The following is a 16777-nucleotide window of genomic DNA, read 5'->3' as shown; positions in this document are numbered from 1 at the left end:
TTTTCTTTCCATAGCAATTATCATTTTATAACATGCTATATCATTTGCTTTTTTATTATACTTACTATACTATACTTTCTCCCTTTTCTAAACATAAGTGCTATGAGTGTATACATATTTATTCATATAGCCCAAGTACCAAAATAGTATCTGGAACTTAATAAATGCTCTTTTTTTTAAACTTATTTTATTGATTTTAGAGAAAGATTGATTTGTTGTTCGTTGATTCTTGTATGTGCCCTGATCGGGGAATTGAACCTGCAACTTTGGCATGTCAGAACAATGCTCTAACCAACTAAGTTTATACACCAATACATGTTCTTTAGATATCTATTCAATGAATGAAAGAGGTGAACAGATTAAGTCTCTCAAAAAAATCACCATGTTATCTGCCTGACCAGGCGGTGGCGCAGTGGATAGAGCATCAGACTGGGATCCAGAGGACCCAAGTTCGAGACCCCGAGGTCGCCAGCTTGAGCAAGGGGTCACTTGGTCTGCTATAGCCACCCGGTCAAGGCACATATGAGAAATCAATCAATGAACAATTAAGGTGCTCCAAAAAAGAATTGATGCTTTTCATCTCTCTCCCTTCCTGTTTGTCTGTCTCTCTGTCTGTCTCTGTCACAAAATAAATAAATTAAATTAAAATGCTGAAAAAAATTGAAAAAAAAATTCACCATGTTGTCTGACCAGGCAGTGGTGCAGTGGATAGAGGGTCAGCCTGGGGTGCTGAGGATCCAGGCTTGAAACCCTGAGGCAGTTGGCTTGAGCCCAAAGGTTGCTGGCTTGAGCAAGGGGTCACTCGCTCTGCTGGAGCCCCTCAGTCAAGGCACATATGAGAAAGCAATCAATGCACAACTAATATGCTGCAATAAAGAATTGTGCTTCTCACCTCTCTCCCTTCCTGCCTCTCTCTCGCTTAAAAAGAAATCACTATGTCAAAAATATCCAACAGTGCAAAGCACAGAGCAGGTACAATACTGTTTATTCATTCAACAACTTTTTATTACATCTACAATGTGCTAACCACTGGGTATGCAGTGCTAAACAGAACAGACTTTCACTTCTGTCACAGCACTTAAAATAACTTATTGCACCTACATGCCTATCTCTCTGAATAGACTGCAGACTCCATGAAGACATGGAATGTAACCACTATAAGCACTCAATAAAATTTAATGAGTAATTGAATTAATATATGAACACATGAAACTATCTTAATAGAAATTAATAAAACTAATATTCTGCTATATACTACTATTAGCTTAATCAATGAATATAAATATTGTATAAAGCTCAGGATGTGTCTAATGAATTCTTAAATTAATAACAATATTGGTTATTTCCAGAAAATAGTACAATAAACATTTTCAATCAAAAGGTTTATTTAAGATCTCTCTAAGCAAACTCATTTTCCAAAACTCAAAATGGTTTAATAAGGTATCAACACCAAATTCCTCAAAATAAATGTAATACCAAATCCTCCTCACCAGCAGAAACACTTTTCAGGAACTTACCTTTACCTCCACTTAGTGGTTTTAAGTAGAGTGCCAAATCTTCAACACATTTCTTTGCAACTTCATAGTGTTTGTTCTCACCTAGATTACTTAACTTTATTGTCTGATGATCTGGTACCTAAAATCAATCAAAAATACTAAAGAAATACATTTATCCTGCTTACTTATATTTTTTATATACTTGATAACAAGTACTTACATATTTATATATTTAAGAATAATCTCGATGAGTATAAAATTATAACACAGACATACATCAAAGTAGTACAAAAAATATTAAAGCCAAACACCTAGTCAATCTGCTTTCCAAGAATCAAGACTATCTTACTTAATAGCAGGTGCTGGGTAGATTAACAAATTTTTAAAAAGCAGGCAGTTAACCGTATTGTATCAATGTTAATTTCAAAAGATGTTAATATTGCCCTGGCCGGTTGGCTCAGCGGTAGAGCGTCGGCCTAGCGTGCGGAGGACCCGGGTTCGATTCCCGGCCAGGGCACATAGGAGAAGCGCCCATTTGCTTCTCCACCCCTCCGCCGCGCTTTCCTCTCTGTCTCTCTCTTCCCCTCCCGCAGCCGAGGCTCCATTGGAGCAAAGATGGCCCAGGCGCTGGGGATGGCTCTGTGGCCTCTGCCTCAGGCGCTAGAGTGGCTCTGGTCGCAACATGGCGACGCCCAGGATGGGCAGAGCATCGCCCCCTGGTGGGCAGAGCTTCGCCCCTGGTGGGCGTGCCGGGTGGATCCCGGTCGGGCGCATGCGGGAGTCTGTCTGACTGTCTCTCCCTGTTTCCAGCTTCAGAAAAATGAAAAAAAAAAATGTTAATATTAAAGGAAGCTGCAGAAAGTTAAACAGATTCTCTGTATTTTTTTGCAACTTTTTATAAAAGTATTTCAAAAGAAAAAGCAGGGAAAAGGACAAAGATTTTTTTCCCCATTAGCACTTGGCACCTTCTAACTGTATAATTTACTTACTATACTGTCCCCCCTTGCTAGAATATAAGCAACGTAAGTGTTCTCATTGAAAGGTCAAAACTGCAGCTCTGCCACTTCTACAGTGACCCTGAGTAAATTATTAATTGCTCCAAGTCATGGTTTCCCTATCTACAAAATGAAGATGAAAATCCCTACTTCCCTGTGCCATTATAAAAATTCAATTTAATTCAACAAATATTTATATTTATGGAGTGCTTATCATGTACCAAGCACAGTTTAAGGCACTAGGCATCTATTAATGAGCTAAACAGACAAAATTTCTTGCCCTTGTGAAGTTTACACTCTAGTGGATAAACAAGAAGCCTACCCATAATTAAAGAAACATAAATAAAAAACACAGTATTATATAATGAAAAGTGATCAGTAAAAAAAAACCACAAGAATAAGGGAAATTGAAAGTGGAGAGAGGCTGCAATTTTAAGGTGGGTGGTCAGGATAGGTTTCCTTGGAAAACAGGACATCTGAAGAAAGACTTAAAAGAAGAGAAAGAACTACCACTCTAGGTAAAGATAACAGTCACTTCAAAAGTCGTCTGGTAGCCTGACCTGTGGTGGTGCAGTGGATAAAGCATCAACCTGGAATGCTGAGGTCACCGGTTCAGTACCCTGCACTTGCCTGGTCTAAGGCACATATGGGAGTTGAAGCTTCCTGCTCCTCCCTCCTTTCTTTCTCTCTCTCTCTCTCTCCTCTCTAAAATGAGTAAATTTTTTTAAAAATCTAAAAAAAAAAAGTCCTCAGGTAGAAATACTTTTGGTATATTTAACAATCGACTAGCCCTGGCCAGTTTGCTCAGTGGACAGAGTGCCAGCCTGGCGTGTGAACATCCTGGGTTCAATTCCCAGCCAGAGCACACAGAAGAAGCACCCATCTGCTTCTCCACCCCTCCCCCTCTCCTTTCTCTCTCTCTCTCTCTCTCTCTCTCTCTTCCCCTCCCACAGCTGGGGCTCCACTGCAGCAAAGTTGGCCTGGGTTCTGAGGCTCCATGGACTCTGCCTAGGGCGCTGGAGTGGCTCTGATTACAGCAGAGCAGCATCCCAGATGGGCCGCCCCCTGGTGGGCAGGCTGGGTGGATCCCGGTCAGGTGCATGCAGGGTTGGTCTATCTGCCTCCCCCCCTTCTAACTTCGGAAAAATACAAAAATTAATTAATTTTTTTAAAAAGATAATATAAGTCACACTGTATAAGCCTGAAAGCTATTTAAAGGACTGAGAGAAAATTTATTTAAAAGACAAAGTCTGTAAAAAAAAAAAAAAAAGATAAAGTCTTTTATTACAAAGTCTACAGTATTTTTTTTTTTTAGTCTACAGTATTTTATTGGATCTAAGATGTCAATATTTGCAAGAGGCACCATTATTTTATGCACCATTAAGGAAAAAATGCTGCCAATTAAATTAGTACAGACTATTAACTACAAATGCATCCTAATTTCAGAGTGTCTGACTGGATTATGAAAATTGAAAAGAAATGCTGTGCTTTTAAAAGGAAAACTTTAAATATGAAAATACTATGAAATGGAGTATTTTAATTAATTGAATTTTCTAAGAAGTGATTAATCAGAAAAATCTTTACTTTCTTGCTTTAATATGTAGTTTAAGATGTACAGAATCTTATTCCTCACCTGTAAAATGGGAATAAAAACTACCTGAAAAGCTATAGCAAGAATCAATAAGATGTTGAATGCTTACCATCATACCTACACAGACTAAGCCTTCATTAAATGAAAGTTACTATAAATCTAGGGTCTTGCTCTGATTCAATAAAATGATTATAAATAAGAAATAGAAAATTTATAGCACCTGAGCATAAGAAACTACAAAATTTGATAAACTCTGAAAAATGATTTTTGATACATACATCCCTAAATAGAACTTATTTTCTCATTTATAATGTCCTAACATCAAGTGAAATTAAAAATATAATCAGCCTGACCAGGCGGTGGCACAGTGGACAGAGTGTCAGACTGGGATGTGGAGGACCCAGGATTGAAACCCGGAGGTCACCAGTTTGAGCGCAGGCTCACCAGCTTGACTGTGGGGTCGCTGGCTTTAGCGGGGGATCATAGACATGACCCCATCCATGGTCACTGGCTTAAAGCTCAAGGTCACTGGCTTGAATCATTTGCTCTGCTGTAGCCCCCTGGTCAAGGCACATATGAGAAAACAATCAATGAACAAAGAAGGTGCCACAACAAAGAACTGATACTTCTCATCTCTCTCCCTTTCTGTCTGTCTGTCCTATCTCTCCTTCTCCCTGACTCTTTCTCTGTCTCTGTCCAAAAAATAAAATAAATAAAATAAATAAAATTAAATTAAATTAAATTAAAAAAATAATCAAGAACCTCTATTTCAGTGTTCTAGCTGGTTGCTTTCTGGCCAAAACTTTGATTCATCTTTTTTCATATCACCTAATGAATAAATATTTATATATACTTATATTAAAACTTCTTATCCACTAAAACCACAATAGATATATTTTTTTAAGGTTTTGGGGTTTTTTTTTTTAACAGGGACAGAGGAAGAGTCAGAGAGAGGAATAGATAGGAACAGACAGACAGGAACGCAGAGAGATGAGAAGCATCAATCATCAGTTTTTTGTTGCAACACCTTAGTTGTTCATTGATTGCTTTCTCATATGTGCCTTGACCGTGGGCCTTCAGCAGACTGAGTAACCCCTTGCTCGAGCCAGCGACCTTGGGACCAAGCTGGTAAGCTTTTTGCTCAAGCCAGATGAGCCTGTGCTCAAGCTAGCGACCTCGGGATTTCGAACCTGGGTCCTTCCGCATCCCAGTCTGATATTCTTATCCACTGTGCCCCCGCCTGGTCAGGCAGATATATTTTTTTAATGTTCATTTTATTGATTTGAGAGGGAGAAAGTGGGAGGGAGGTAGCAAGGCGGGAGGGAGAGAGAGAGAGGGAGAGAAAGAGGAACAATGATCAGTTCGTGTATGTACACTGAGCAGGGACTGAACTGACACAACTTCTGTGCTTTGGGACAACACTCTAACCAACCGAGCCATCCATCCAGAGCCAAAACCACTTATAAACATAAGTTTTGACCACAGCATTGAACACAAAGAACTATATACCCATAATAAAATTAAGCTTTTACATAAGGATTGACATTATTTTTTTTAAATCTTTTGCAGAATACAATCATGAAAATCAGGTACACTGAATATTTTATATGTCTCAAATATCATTAACAGCCAGACCAGGCGGTGGCGCAGTGGATAGAGCATCAAACTGGAATGCAGAAGACCCAGGTTCGAAACCCAAGGACGTTGGCTTGAGCAAGGGGTCACTCGCTCTGCTATAGCCCCCCAGTCAAGGCACATATGAGAAAGCAATCAATAAACAATGAAGGTGCCGCAAAGAAGAATTGATGCTTCTTGTCTCTCTCCCTTCCTGTCTGTCCCTCTCTCTGTCTGTCTCTCTGTCACAAAAAAATAAATAAAAAAGTGAAAAAAAAAATCATTAACATACTTTGTACCTCTTAATAAACAAAGTTCTATAATTATTACATATACCAAATAACTAAAATCTTTAAAGCTTACCTGGGCTCCAACTAACTGGAGAAGTGCGAAGTTGACAGGAAGTACATCAATGTCTGTGTTGATGGCAGTCTGGTCAAAAGGACAAGCTTTTCGGTGAAGTTTATTCAAGCAGGTCTTGCAAACAGTGTGTGAACAACCTAAACTGATGGGTTTGTGAACATTCTCATCAAATTCATTATAGCAGATTGGACAGGACAGAAATTCTGTCCATTGAGCTGCCTGCACAGGCATTGTGGAAGCTGGAAGCTCGGGTTAGCAGTCTAGCAGATCATTATTTTGCTGTGTAGTGTTTTGTAAGCTAGAAATGGACAAAAGTAAGAATTAACCACATACTCATCATTCACTTTTCAAGAGCTAAAAATAAAGTTAACTATCACAGCCTCAAAACTTAAAACACTTCTGAATAATTTTATATGTTTTGGATGTCCTTTGTCTATTTGCTGAATTAAATTTCTGAAATTTTGTCCAGAAACAACATTCTAATACTGTTCCTTTCAACAAAACATATTTATATTGGTTGCTAATATAAGTCATCAAAATACACTTTCATGGCCTGACCTGTGGTGGCGCAGTGGATAAAGCGTCGACCTGGAAATGCTGAGGTCGCCGGTTCAAAACCCTGGGTTTGCCTGGTCAAGGCACATGTGGGAGTTGATGCTTCCAGCTCCTCCCCCCCTTCTCTCTCTCTGTCTCTCCTCTCTCTTTCTCTCTCTCTCTCTCCCTCTCCTCTCTAAAAAAAAAAAAATGAATAAATTAAAATACACTTTCATGTATTTTTCTTAATGACCACATCAAGTAAACCTATTAACATTCCATATCTCATTTTTAGGGATACAAATTAATTTGGATTGATTTTTTTTTAAATGTCTCCTTTGGGTATCTACTACTCCACAACATATAAAATATGGCCTAAGAGTTAGTGAAGTCTGGAAACTATTAATCCAAAAAATATTATAATGAGTCAAGTGTGAAGACACAGCTTTGCCACCTGTAGGACCATGTCAGTCAAAGATATGTTCAATTTGTCAGCTTCACAAAAGAGAAAATTTCTGGTCAGGACTTGATTAGGAGGCTAATAGAGGTACTGAAAATACAGGTAATGATAGAATTGCTTATCCATAAATAAAATAAATATCCTGACCTCAAAATATAGTCAAAGTAAAAAAATAAAAATATTGTCTTACAAATCTTGAATGTGGTTCCCTACAATACTTTGACAAAACATATCATTTAGACATTAATTAATATATATTACCAAAAACTGTCAGGTCCAATCAGCAAAATAGAGAAAAATAAAACAATATTAACATCTAATAATTCTCAATTAAAAAAAGCAAACTATAAATTTCTATTTTTGCTATAATTGCACTGTGAAAAGAATTATATTTCCATAAAAGGCACATGGAAAATATAGCTGACATTTTCTTATTCCTAATATCAAAAAAATTTTCAGTAAAATAATATAAAAACTATACAGTCCTCTAATTAAAATCTTTAGATACCTAACCTGAACATTCTAAATTTCACAAATTTCCTGTATCTTCCAATAGTAAACTTATATAAGTCTGACAAAGGCTCTCTGGTGAACAAGAAATCTAGGTATTTAGGGCAACTAAACAACCAATGGTTTATTTCATAAGAATGTTTATCAAACCAAATATATTAGTTCCACAGAAATTAGATATTTAAAAATAAAGTCAGATTCAGGACAGAAAGGTATATAACTGATTCTCTAATATCCTTCAATTCCAAGTAAAGAACTTTTTCATCTCTCTTTTCACAAAAACTAAGATTTTAAAAATATCTTGTATTTAAAAATGAAGTACTGGGTTTGCTATGTAAAAAGCAGCCTATAGAAACTTTCCCTCAAACAGCTCTAGAGGAATGTATTTAATATACATAGCCACATCTATTAATTCCATCAATCTTAAAACCAGTTAGTTGGCTTCCAACTTTAGAGATGAGCACTAAGCAGGTGAACAGATCACTCTCTGAAAGTACTTTAACTTTTTTTTTTTTTGTATTTTTCTGAAGTTGGAAAAGGGGAGGCAGTCAGACAGACTCCCACATGTGCCTGACCAGGATCCACCCAGCATGCCCACCAGGGGGTGATGCTCTGTTGCAACCAGAGCCATTCTAGCGCCTGAGGCAGAGGCCATAGAGCCACCCCCAGCACCTGGGCCAACTTTGCTCCAATGGAGCCCTGGCTGTGGGAGGGGAAGACAGAGACAAAGAGGAAGGAGAGGGGGAGGGGTGGAGAAGCAGATGGGCACTTCTCCTGTGTGCCCTGGCCGGCAATCGAACCCGGGACTCCTGCACACCAGGCCGATGCTCTACCACTGAGCAAGACGCTCTACCACTGAGCAAACCGGCCAGGGCCATATTTTCACATTTTAATGTTCAGCTTAAGAGGCTGCAGAATTATACAAGGAAAAACCCCTCTAAGAAAGAATAAATTTTATCTTAAATATACTATTGGGAGTCCTAATTTAGTTAATAATTTGAACTTATGAAATATTTATCAAAATAAGTCACTGAATCTATTTTTTTTATAATAGCTACCCGCTTGGAAATGCTAATTCAGAGAGTCAGGGTATAGCAGGCCACTGAGTAATAGAAAACTAGTAGCAAATGCTCTCCTTACAGTTTTTCAAAATCATCCTGAAATGCTTTAAAGTTAATTAGCATTTCATCTAAGCATAAAAATGCTATCTTCCATATTTTCGCCTATTAGCTTAAGTGTTCAAACTATTCCAGAATACATGTCATAGTTTCATGTTATAATATCCAATATGTGTTTCTAGGTCTACAAAAACCAGATGTTTGAATATTATAAAACTTTAATTTCTAGTAGAAATTTAATTAATACCTTTAAAAGACAAATTCTGCCAACATTTTGGCAGTATCTCTGCCATGTTTTTCTTCTGCTATATGTCAGATTCAAACTTTCTGCCAGGAAAATTATGAACTAAATTTTCCTTATAAAATATATAAGGAATTGATTTTTTTTTTCTGAAATGAGAAGCAGGGAGGCAGAGAGACAGACTCTCACATGTGCCTGACCAGGATCCACCCAGCATGTCCACTTGGGGGCAATGCTCTGCCCATCAGGGGCATTGCTCTTTTGCAACCGGAGCCATTTTTTTAGCACCTGAGGCTGAAGCCATGGAGCCATCCTCAGCGCCCAGGCCAACTTTGCTTCAATGGAGCCCTGGCTGGGGGAAGGGAAAGGGAGAGATAGAGAGAATGGAGAGGGGGAAGGGTGGAGAAGCAGATGAGTGCTTCTCCTGTGTGCCCTGGCCGGGAATTGAACTTCCACACGCTGGGCCTATGCTCTACCACTGGGCAAACCAGCCAGGGCTATTTGATTTATTTTTAAAGTTTTTCTTCAGTATCATTATCAATAATTGTAAACTCCTCAATAAAGATAAAATAAAAATTTTCCTAAAACAGAAAAGTTTATGTTGACCACTAAACTGTTTAAGTAATAATAATAAAACAGGACTTTCATTTTAAAGAAGGGCACTTTGTAAACATTTACCTAGAAAACATTTTTATGATTATTAAAAATGATAGCCTATTGTCTTTATAATTTATTCTTAAAAGCATCTAAATGAACAATGGCAAATGAAGAATATATATATTAATGTGTAAGATTTCTAGATTTATATTAATACATTTTATAGTAATTTATTTAAATCTATGGAGACCTAATTATAGTTAATTTTGAAGTATTCATACTGAAGATGCTCCCAAAACATGAGATAAAATGGATTAAAAAGCTCACAACTCTAGAGAAGTAAAGGATATCTAATTCAGAAAAACATTCTAATTAAATTATTTGTATTAACTAATTCAGTTACTAGTTACTAAAATGGAAGAAAAAAAGTAAAACATGAATGAGAAACACTAAATTAAAGGTAGAACCTTAAACATTTTTTCTCAAGTAATTTTCGAGACTATAAGTTCCTCAGTATGAATACTAACATAAAAAGGAAGAGTAATAAACATCTCTCATACGATGTAAATTACAAGCTGCTTTAAGGGCATGACAGCTAAGTACTTTCATTTTCCGATGACAGACAGCCATGATGTTATGCAGCCAGTTTATGACTATGACACCTGACTTTAAAATGCCAGAATAAAGTTTATGCTTCTTTCACTATTGTATTTAATATATATTACAATTCTTTTTATAAACATTTGGATCAGGTCTGTTAATTAAAACACTCATTTCTACTCTGGCTCACCCATGTGAGAAATTTAAACTACTGAAATGGAATTTATAATAGTATTTCTCCTTTTAAAAATCTTTAAAATAATTAGTTTTGGACCCCACGAAATTATATTTAAAGCATCCTAGGTACAATTTAGATCTTAACCTATTAAAAAAAAATTAAAATAATCTATAAACTCTAAAACTAAGCATTCAAACCTATCAGAAGGACTAGAGCAAAAGGAACTGAATTACAATTCTAAAGATTATTATATAACTTTAGTGTAAATTGGGAAAGATTTTTGACTCAAGTTTTACTTCAACCCAAGATGAAGGTTGAACTCAGTTTTTTACTAAGTATGAGGTTTTTAACTTTCAATGTTTTCTAATAGAACAGTAATGACATAATTTTCTATTTTCATTAATATAGCAAAGTTTCGCTGCTTTAGTGATGACTAGACTTGAAAAATACTTATTATTGAGACAGAACTTTCTTCCGCTTAACAAATAATGGCCACTGGATAACGTTATTCTTCATATTACCAAAGTCTCCAGGATTGTGATTTTTAAGAGGATCCTCTGTCAGGAAATTTTTGGTTTTCATATGACTTTTTAATTCAGATAATTAATTTCTTGGAAAATATCCTTTAGAACAGCACCATCCAACAAGAAATATAATGCAAGCCACAAGTAATTTAAAATTTTCTAGTCGTCATATTAAAAAAGGGAAAAACAGGGCGAAGTTAATTTGTATTTGTATTATCTTGTATTTAACCTAATTAATCCAAAGTAGCATTTCAACATGTAATCAATGTTAAAAATTTAGATATTTAAAAAAATTGTTTTCTACTATGTTTTCAAAATCTGGTGTGCATTTTACACTTTCAGCACATCTCAATTCACACCCGCCACACTGCAAGTGCTCAACTGCTACATGTGGCTACTAGCTGGTACTGGACAATGCAACTCTCCTTAAAATCAGACAGTAATACTCAAAACTAACTTAATATAGCAAATTTGAGGTGAAAACCATACCCTACACTTAAGGTTTTCATAAAATAGAAAACTCCGAGGATCATAAAGATGTAACTTACAACCATTATGAGACTGGGTGCAAAACATTTTTAATTTTCTGCTAGCTTTATTTTACCACATGCTTCCTTGTTCCATCACTAGAAAGTGAAACTTCAACCTAGTCCAAAACAATAAGCAAGAACTTATTATGGTAAGACCTTGTAAGTATATTTAGCATTCTCAGATATTACATACAATGCAGTTCAATTTTAGAATATAAAATTCTGTGCAAAAAAAAATGCTTTCCCTCCCAAAAGAATTTTTAACTTTTTCAAACTAAAAGACAGCAAATTACAAAAGCAGAAAGTGAGTTAATGAAAACATATGAACAAAGGACATAAAATCTTCTTGCACGTCAGGTTAACACAACAGTAATAAGAGATCAGGCGTAACTCAAAGGATCCACTAATGAACACGAAGGCAATTAAATCCTCAAAGAATGGGAGCCGATTTGAATTATAACATCTGCTTTTGAAATATATGTTTAGCATTATGTCCTCTAGCAATTTTCCAAACTCTACAATTTTTAAAACATCAAATCTCCAACAAAAATGGCAATCTTGAAAAAAACGGTCTTTGACAGGATGTGATGGTCTCTATTTCTTCAAAAAATGAATGTGGAAGTAAACTAGAGAGAAGGGACGTTTTGCTAGAACTGTGGTGTAGCTCTTTAGACAGAAAAAGTAAGAATGGGAGAATCCATGAACTCTTCTCAATGTTTCCAGAAGCCTTAATTTGTAAATGTGTATTTACCTATAAAAAGGCTCCACGGGCTAACTAAAACTTTTTTTTTTTTTTTGCTTTTGGGAAATTATGGTCATTTAGTGTAGCAGCATTAGCTTTTTCAGGTTAATCAGAAATTCCTTTTGGAACTTAAAACTTTGACTAATGCAAAAATGGAAGAGATTACTTAACCACTTTACTTGCGATACAAAGTCATTCTAATCTCAGCGGCTGGGAGAAAATAGGAATTAAAAAGAAGAAACCCGAGTAAGTGGTGAGTAGAAATAAAACGTCTAAAACAGGTTGGGAATCACCAGATTAGATCTACTTTATGTCAGTGATTACTTGAGACTATTCTGGTATCAAGGTTCTATCTGCTGGTGTCTTAAAACACTTCTGTGATTCGAAAGACGTAAATGACAGCTACCCTCACTTTCTCCTTTCCTGAGAGCTAAGGACAGAGAAAAGTAGATCTGCAACTGGGAAACAAAGATGCTTTCTACCATACTTCTAAGATGGTGGAAGAGTCTCCCTTAAGAGGCTTTCCCAGGAAGGAAAAATGAAAGAGGGAAAGAAGCAAGCCATAGCCAAATTCCCTGGCTTTGCCTCTTACCAGTGCTCCGTCGCGTCCACTGGGCACCCACCCTGGCCCGGCCATCTCCCTCCCAGGAGGGTAAGCCCTCCCGGGGCATTGTTTGGCCACGGTCCCTATTTACCACTCCGATCGCCTCCACTATCCCAGCCCAGGGCTCTCGGGAAGCCCCAGGGCAGAAAGCCGGAAAGCTAGAGTCCTTGATGTGGGGAGCCCCTCCAAACCCCCTTACTAACTGGTATAGAAAGGGAAGGGAAGCCTGGCCTTTGCTTGGGTGGATTCTTCAGGGGTCAGAGGCGTCCCCTCGGCCGGAGACGAAGGGAGGTGGCCATTTGTGCCAGGCCTCGGTCCTGAAAAAGCCCGACCAAGGCGAGGGGCCTCCTCGGTCCCCGAACTCCCGGTCCGGTGTCAGGTGCGGCCCTCAGCTCCCAACCCTGGGGGCAGCGGCAGCGACAGCGCACAGGCCTCAGGCTCAGATGGTCTCCCGCCCGACCGCCGGGGACCGGGGACCCGGACTGCGGCCCGAGCCGCATCGTGCCCACCCCCGCCCTACCTGGGGGGGCCCGGGCGGGGTCGCTAAGGGCCGCTCCCGGGAGCCCCGCGACGGCGCGGCTCGGCGACAGAGGCGCCTCGTCTCGCCGGGGCAGAGCTCGGCGGCGGTTCCACGACCTCAAACTCCATCGGGAGCTACAGGGACAGCCCCGTTGGCGGCGGCGGAGGCCGCGACGGGGCCTCCTCCTCCCTCCGCCTCCTCCTCCTCCTCCGTCTCACGACAGAGGCGGACCTGAAGGGATCCTGTCCTAGCTCTCGCGAGAAGATACTCCCCACATCACGCGAGATCACGCAAGACTGGGAGTAGGGGCAGTGGAAGGAAAGCGTAGTAGACGGTGCCACCTGGTTTGCGCATCAGCTTCCCTCTGGTGGAGCCTGACCACCTCCTTCACGTGATTAGGGAGACCCGGAGTACTATGGGAGGTGCTCTTAGGATGCCTAGGCAAGCCGAAGGGGGTTATGGGAAACTCCCTGTACATTCATGTGCGTTTTGAGCCAGCCTCTGGGACATCGGTTTAGCAGCCACTGTCTGACTCCTCTCATGAAAAGCCTGGTATCCATTTAGTATAATATGATGCACCTGTATTGCTTTATAATCACTCTCCCATAATCAAGTGCTGACCCAATCCCTCAGTACCTCGAGGTGCCAAGCAGTCTCCCTGTTTAATAAAAAAGAGATCATTTGTTTGACAGACAATAACACATACCTATATCCTTCTTAAAGAGAAAACTGAGCTCCTCAGAGGTTGGCAGGCATAAAAATTCAAGCACAAATTCTGGCATTAGTAAATTTAAAAATATTTGTTGAAGGAATTTTCACAGTAAATTTCAGAGTAGAAATTGTTCTTACTGTTTTTATATTGGAAGAAATAGACTGGGAATTAATATTTATGGACTGTGTGCCAAGTTCCGTGTTTTTTAAGTGAGAGGAGGGGAGATAGAGAGACAAACTGCCACATGAGCCCTGACCAGGATCTACTCAACAACCCCCATCTGGGGCTGATGTTGGAATCAACCGAGCTATCCTCAGCGCCTGGGGCCGGCACAAGAACCAATCGAGCCACTGGCTGCAAGAAGATAGCAAGAAGAGAGAGAGGGAGGAAACGAGAAGCAGATAGTTGCTTCTCATGTGTGCCCTGACCAGGGATTGAACCCGGGAGGCTGGATGTACTCTGTATCCACTGAGCAAACTGGCCAAGGCCTGAAAAACATTTTAAAGAATTATTCGATAGCCACATCAAAGACTTTTCTGGCCTGACCTGTGGTGGCGCAGTGGATAAAGCATCAACCTGGAAATGCTGAGGTCGCTGGTTCGAAACCCTGGGCTTGCCTGGTCAGAGCACATATGGGAGTTGATGCTTCCAGCTCCTCCCCCCTGTCTCTCCTCTCTCTCTGTCTCTCTCTCTCTCTCTCTCTCCCCCTCTCTCTCCTCTCTAAAATGAATAAATAAAATTAAATTAAAATTTAAAAAAAAAAAGACTTTTCTGTCATGCCTGACCTGTGGTGGTGCAGTGGATAAAGCATCGACCTGGAATGCTGAGGTTGCTGGTTCAAAACCCTGGGCTGGCCCAGTCAAGGTACATATGGGAGTTGAAGCTTCCTGCTCCTCCCTTCTCTCTCTCTCTCTCTCTCTCTCTCCTCTCCTCACCTCTCCTCTCCTCTCTTCTCCTCTCCTCTCTCTAAAATCAATAAATAAAGTCTTAAAAAAAATTAAACAAAGACTTTTCTGTCATACACTTTTGTCTTTTTCATACTCTTCTCTTTATGAACTATGTATATATGTGCTAGAAAAGAGTTCCCAAGAATGTTTCACTGATTCAGTTTCTCATTCAACCAGATAGTGATGTATGTATGTACATACATATAGATACATACACACACATATATGTATGTTTTATTTCACTGGGAAGTTGTACATGATGACTTGATTTTTCAAAGGTGGCCTTGACACACTCACTATATTTACAATTACAATCAGAATTCTGCTTCCCTGGCACTCCCTGCTTTATTTTCTCCATTTCCAAAATCTGACATATTGTATATTAATATTTTAGATAATTTTCAATGCATTTACATGAGCCAAACTGATGACATATGCTGGGGAACATGATCTCAAATGCTTCATGACATATATTAATTTTACTTGTTTAGATTTTTGTCTCCCTCCAGTAGAATTAAAGTTTTATGAGAGGATTTTCTTTGTTTTGTTTTACAGATCCTGCCTAGGGCTTATTTGTACAAATAGCACAGGAGGACACCAGCTACATGCAGACAGCAGCCCAGGGTTCACACCAGTCCTTCCATCCTCACATTGGCAGCCAGAAACCTCTACTGTGAAGCCTTTATTGGGGTCTAGGCAATTTTGGGAGCCTGTGCCAGAACCAGAGCTGGAGCCGGAACCACAGCCTAGAAGAGCCTGATTTGACCCTTGGCCTTTGGCTTGCAGAGCCTGAGACCCTTGGCAATGCAGGAACAAGCAAGTTTCTTAAGCTTGGCATGAGCAATGTAAGAAGGTCAATTGAGCTTGCAGCTGTTGCCCTTTGGGATTGGGGGCTCAACCTCCTTGGGCTTTACCAGGGCTTGGTATCCTCGACACATGCACTCAGGGCCTTAACCTGCATCTTCTTCAGTCCCTTGTTACGCTTCTTGGGAAAGTGCATGTTATCCCGGAACTTGAGGTATATAGCCCCTTCAGAGATTCATATCTTTGTGACCAGGGTTTCTTGGTGCCATTTCTGTGGCATTTTCGGGACTGGTTGTGCTTGATGTGGTTCTTGGACTTGGCCATATGTACACCAAAGCCCAAGACTCCCTAAGCCAAAAACCAGGGATTTTTGTTGTTTCATCTAACTCAGGCATGGCCAACATCCAGCCTGTGTATTGAGTTTATGCGGCCCGAGATTAAAAAATTTTTTTTTGGTATTTTTCTGAAGCTGGAAACGGAGAGGCAGTCTGACTCCCGCATGCGCCCGACCGGGATCCACCCGGCACGCCCACCAGGGGGCGATGCTCTGCCCATCCGGGGCGTCGCTCTGTTGCGACCAGAGCCACTCTAGCGCCTGAGGCAGAGGCCACAGAGCCATCCCCAGCGCCCGGGCCATCTTTGCTCCAATGGAGCCTTGGCTGCAGGAGGGGAAGAGAGAGACAGAGAGGAAGGAGAGGGGGAGGGGTGGAGAAGCAGATGGGCGCTTCTCCTGTGTGCCCTGGCCGGGAATCGAACCTGGGACTTCCGCACGCCAGGCCGACGCTCTACCACTGAGCCAAACGGCCAGGGCCCCGTGATTAAATTTTTAATATTCTCCACTACTTTAAAATCACAGCTACTCAGAAGCAGAAAGTGTCAAGATATTTAAAAAGATAGTGAAGCCCTGGCCAGTTGGCTCAGCGGTAGAGCGTCGGCCTAGCGTGCGGAGGACCCGGGTTCGATTCCCGGCCAGGGCACACAGGAGAAGCGCCCATCTGCTTCTCTACCCCTCTGCCACGCTTTCCTCTCTGTCTCTCTCTTCCCCTCCCGCAGCCAAGGCTCCATTGGAGCAAAGATGGCCCGGGCGCTGGGGATGG

At 40.1% G+C, this 16777-nt stretch overlaps 1 protein-coding gene across 3 annotated transcripts in view; it reads right to left on the bottom strand.

Annotated features, from left to right (window-relative positions):
- The window catches only part of RC3H2 (ring finger and CCCH-type domains 2), a 57097-nt gene extending 43661 nt beyond the window's left edge, over positions 1-13436 (bottom strand). For 2 of the 3 annotated variants that reach the window (XM_066256296.1, XM_066256298.1), the window contains exons 1-3: positions 13218-13436; positions 6060-6357; positions 1518-1635 (exon numbers count right to left, since the gene is read on the bottom strand). In XM_066256296.1, the coding sequence (XP_066112393.1) occupies positions 1518-1635; positions 6060-6290 (349 nt within the window). In that variant the 5' untranslated portion in view covers positions 6291-6357; positions 13218-13436. Of the gene's footprint in view, positions 1-1517; positions 1636-6059; positions 6358-11369; positions 11468-13217 lie in introns of all 3 variants that reach the window. The other variant, XM_066256297.1, reaches the window with a different exon arrangement.
- Between the last annotated feature and the right edge of the window lie 3341 nt (positions 13437-16777).

The sequence above is a fragment of the Saccopteryx bilineata genome, chromosome 2 (assembly GCF_036850765.1).
Source record: "Saccopteryx bilineata isolate mSacBil1 chromosome 2, mSacBil1_pri_phased_curated, whole genome shotgun sequence".
In the NCBI taxonomy this organism is placed as follows: domain Eukaryota; kingdom Metazoa; phylum Chordata; class Mammalia; order Chiroptera; family Emballonuridae; genus Saccopteryx; species Saccopteryx bilineata.
Note: the sequence above shows the minus strand (reverse complement) of the source record. Positions and strands in the feature narration are given on the sequence as shown.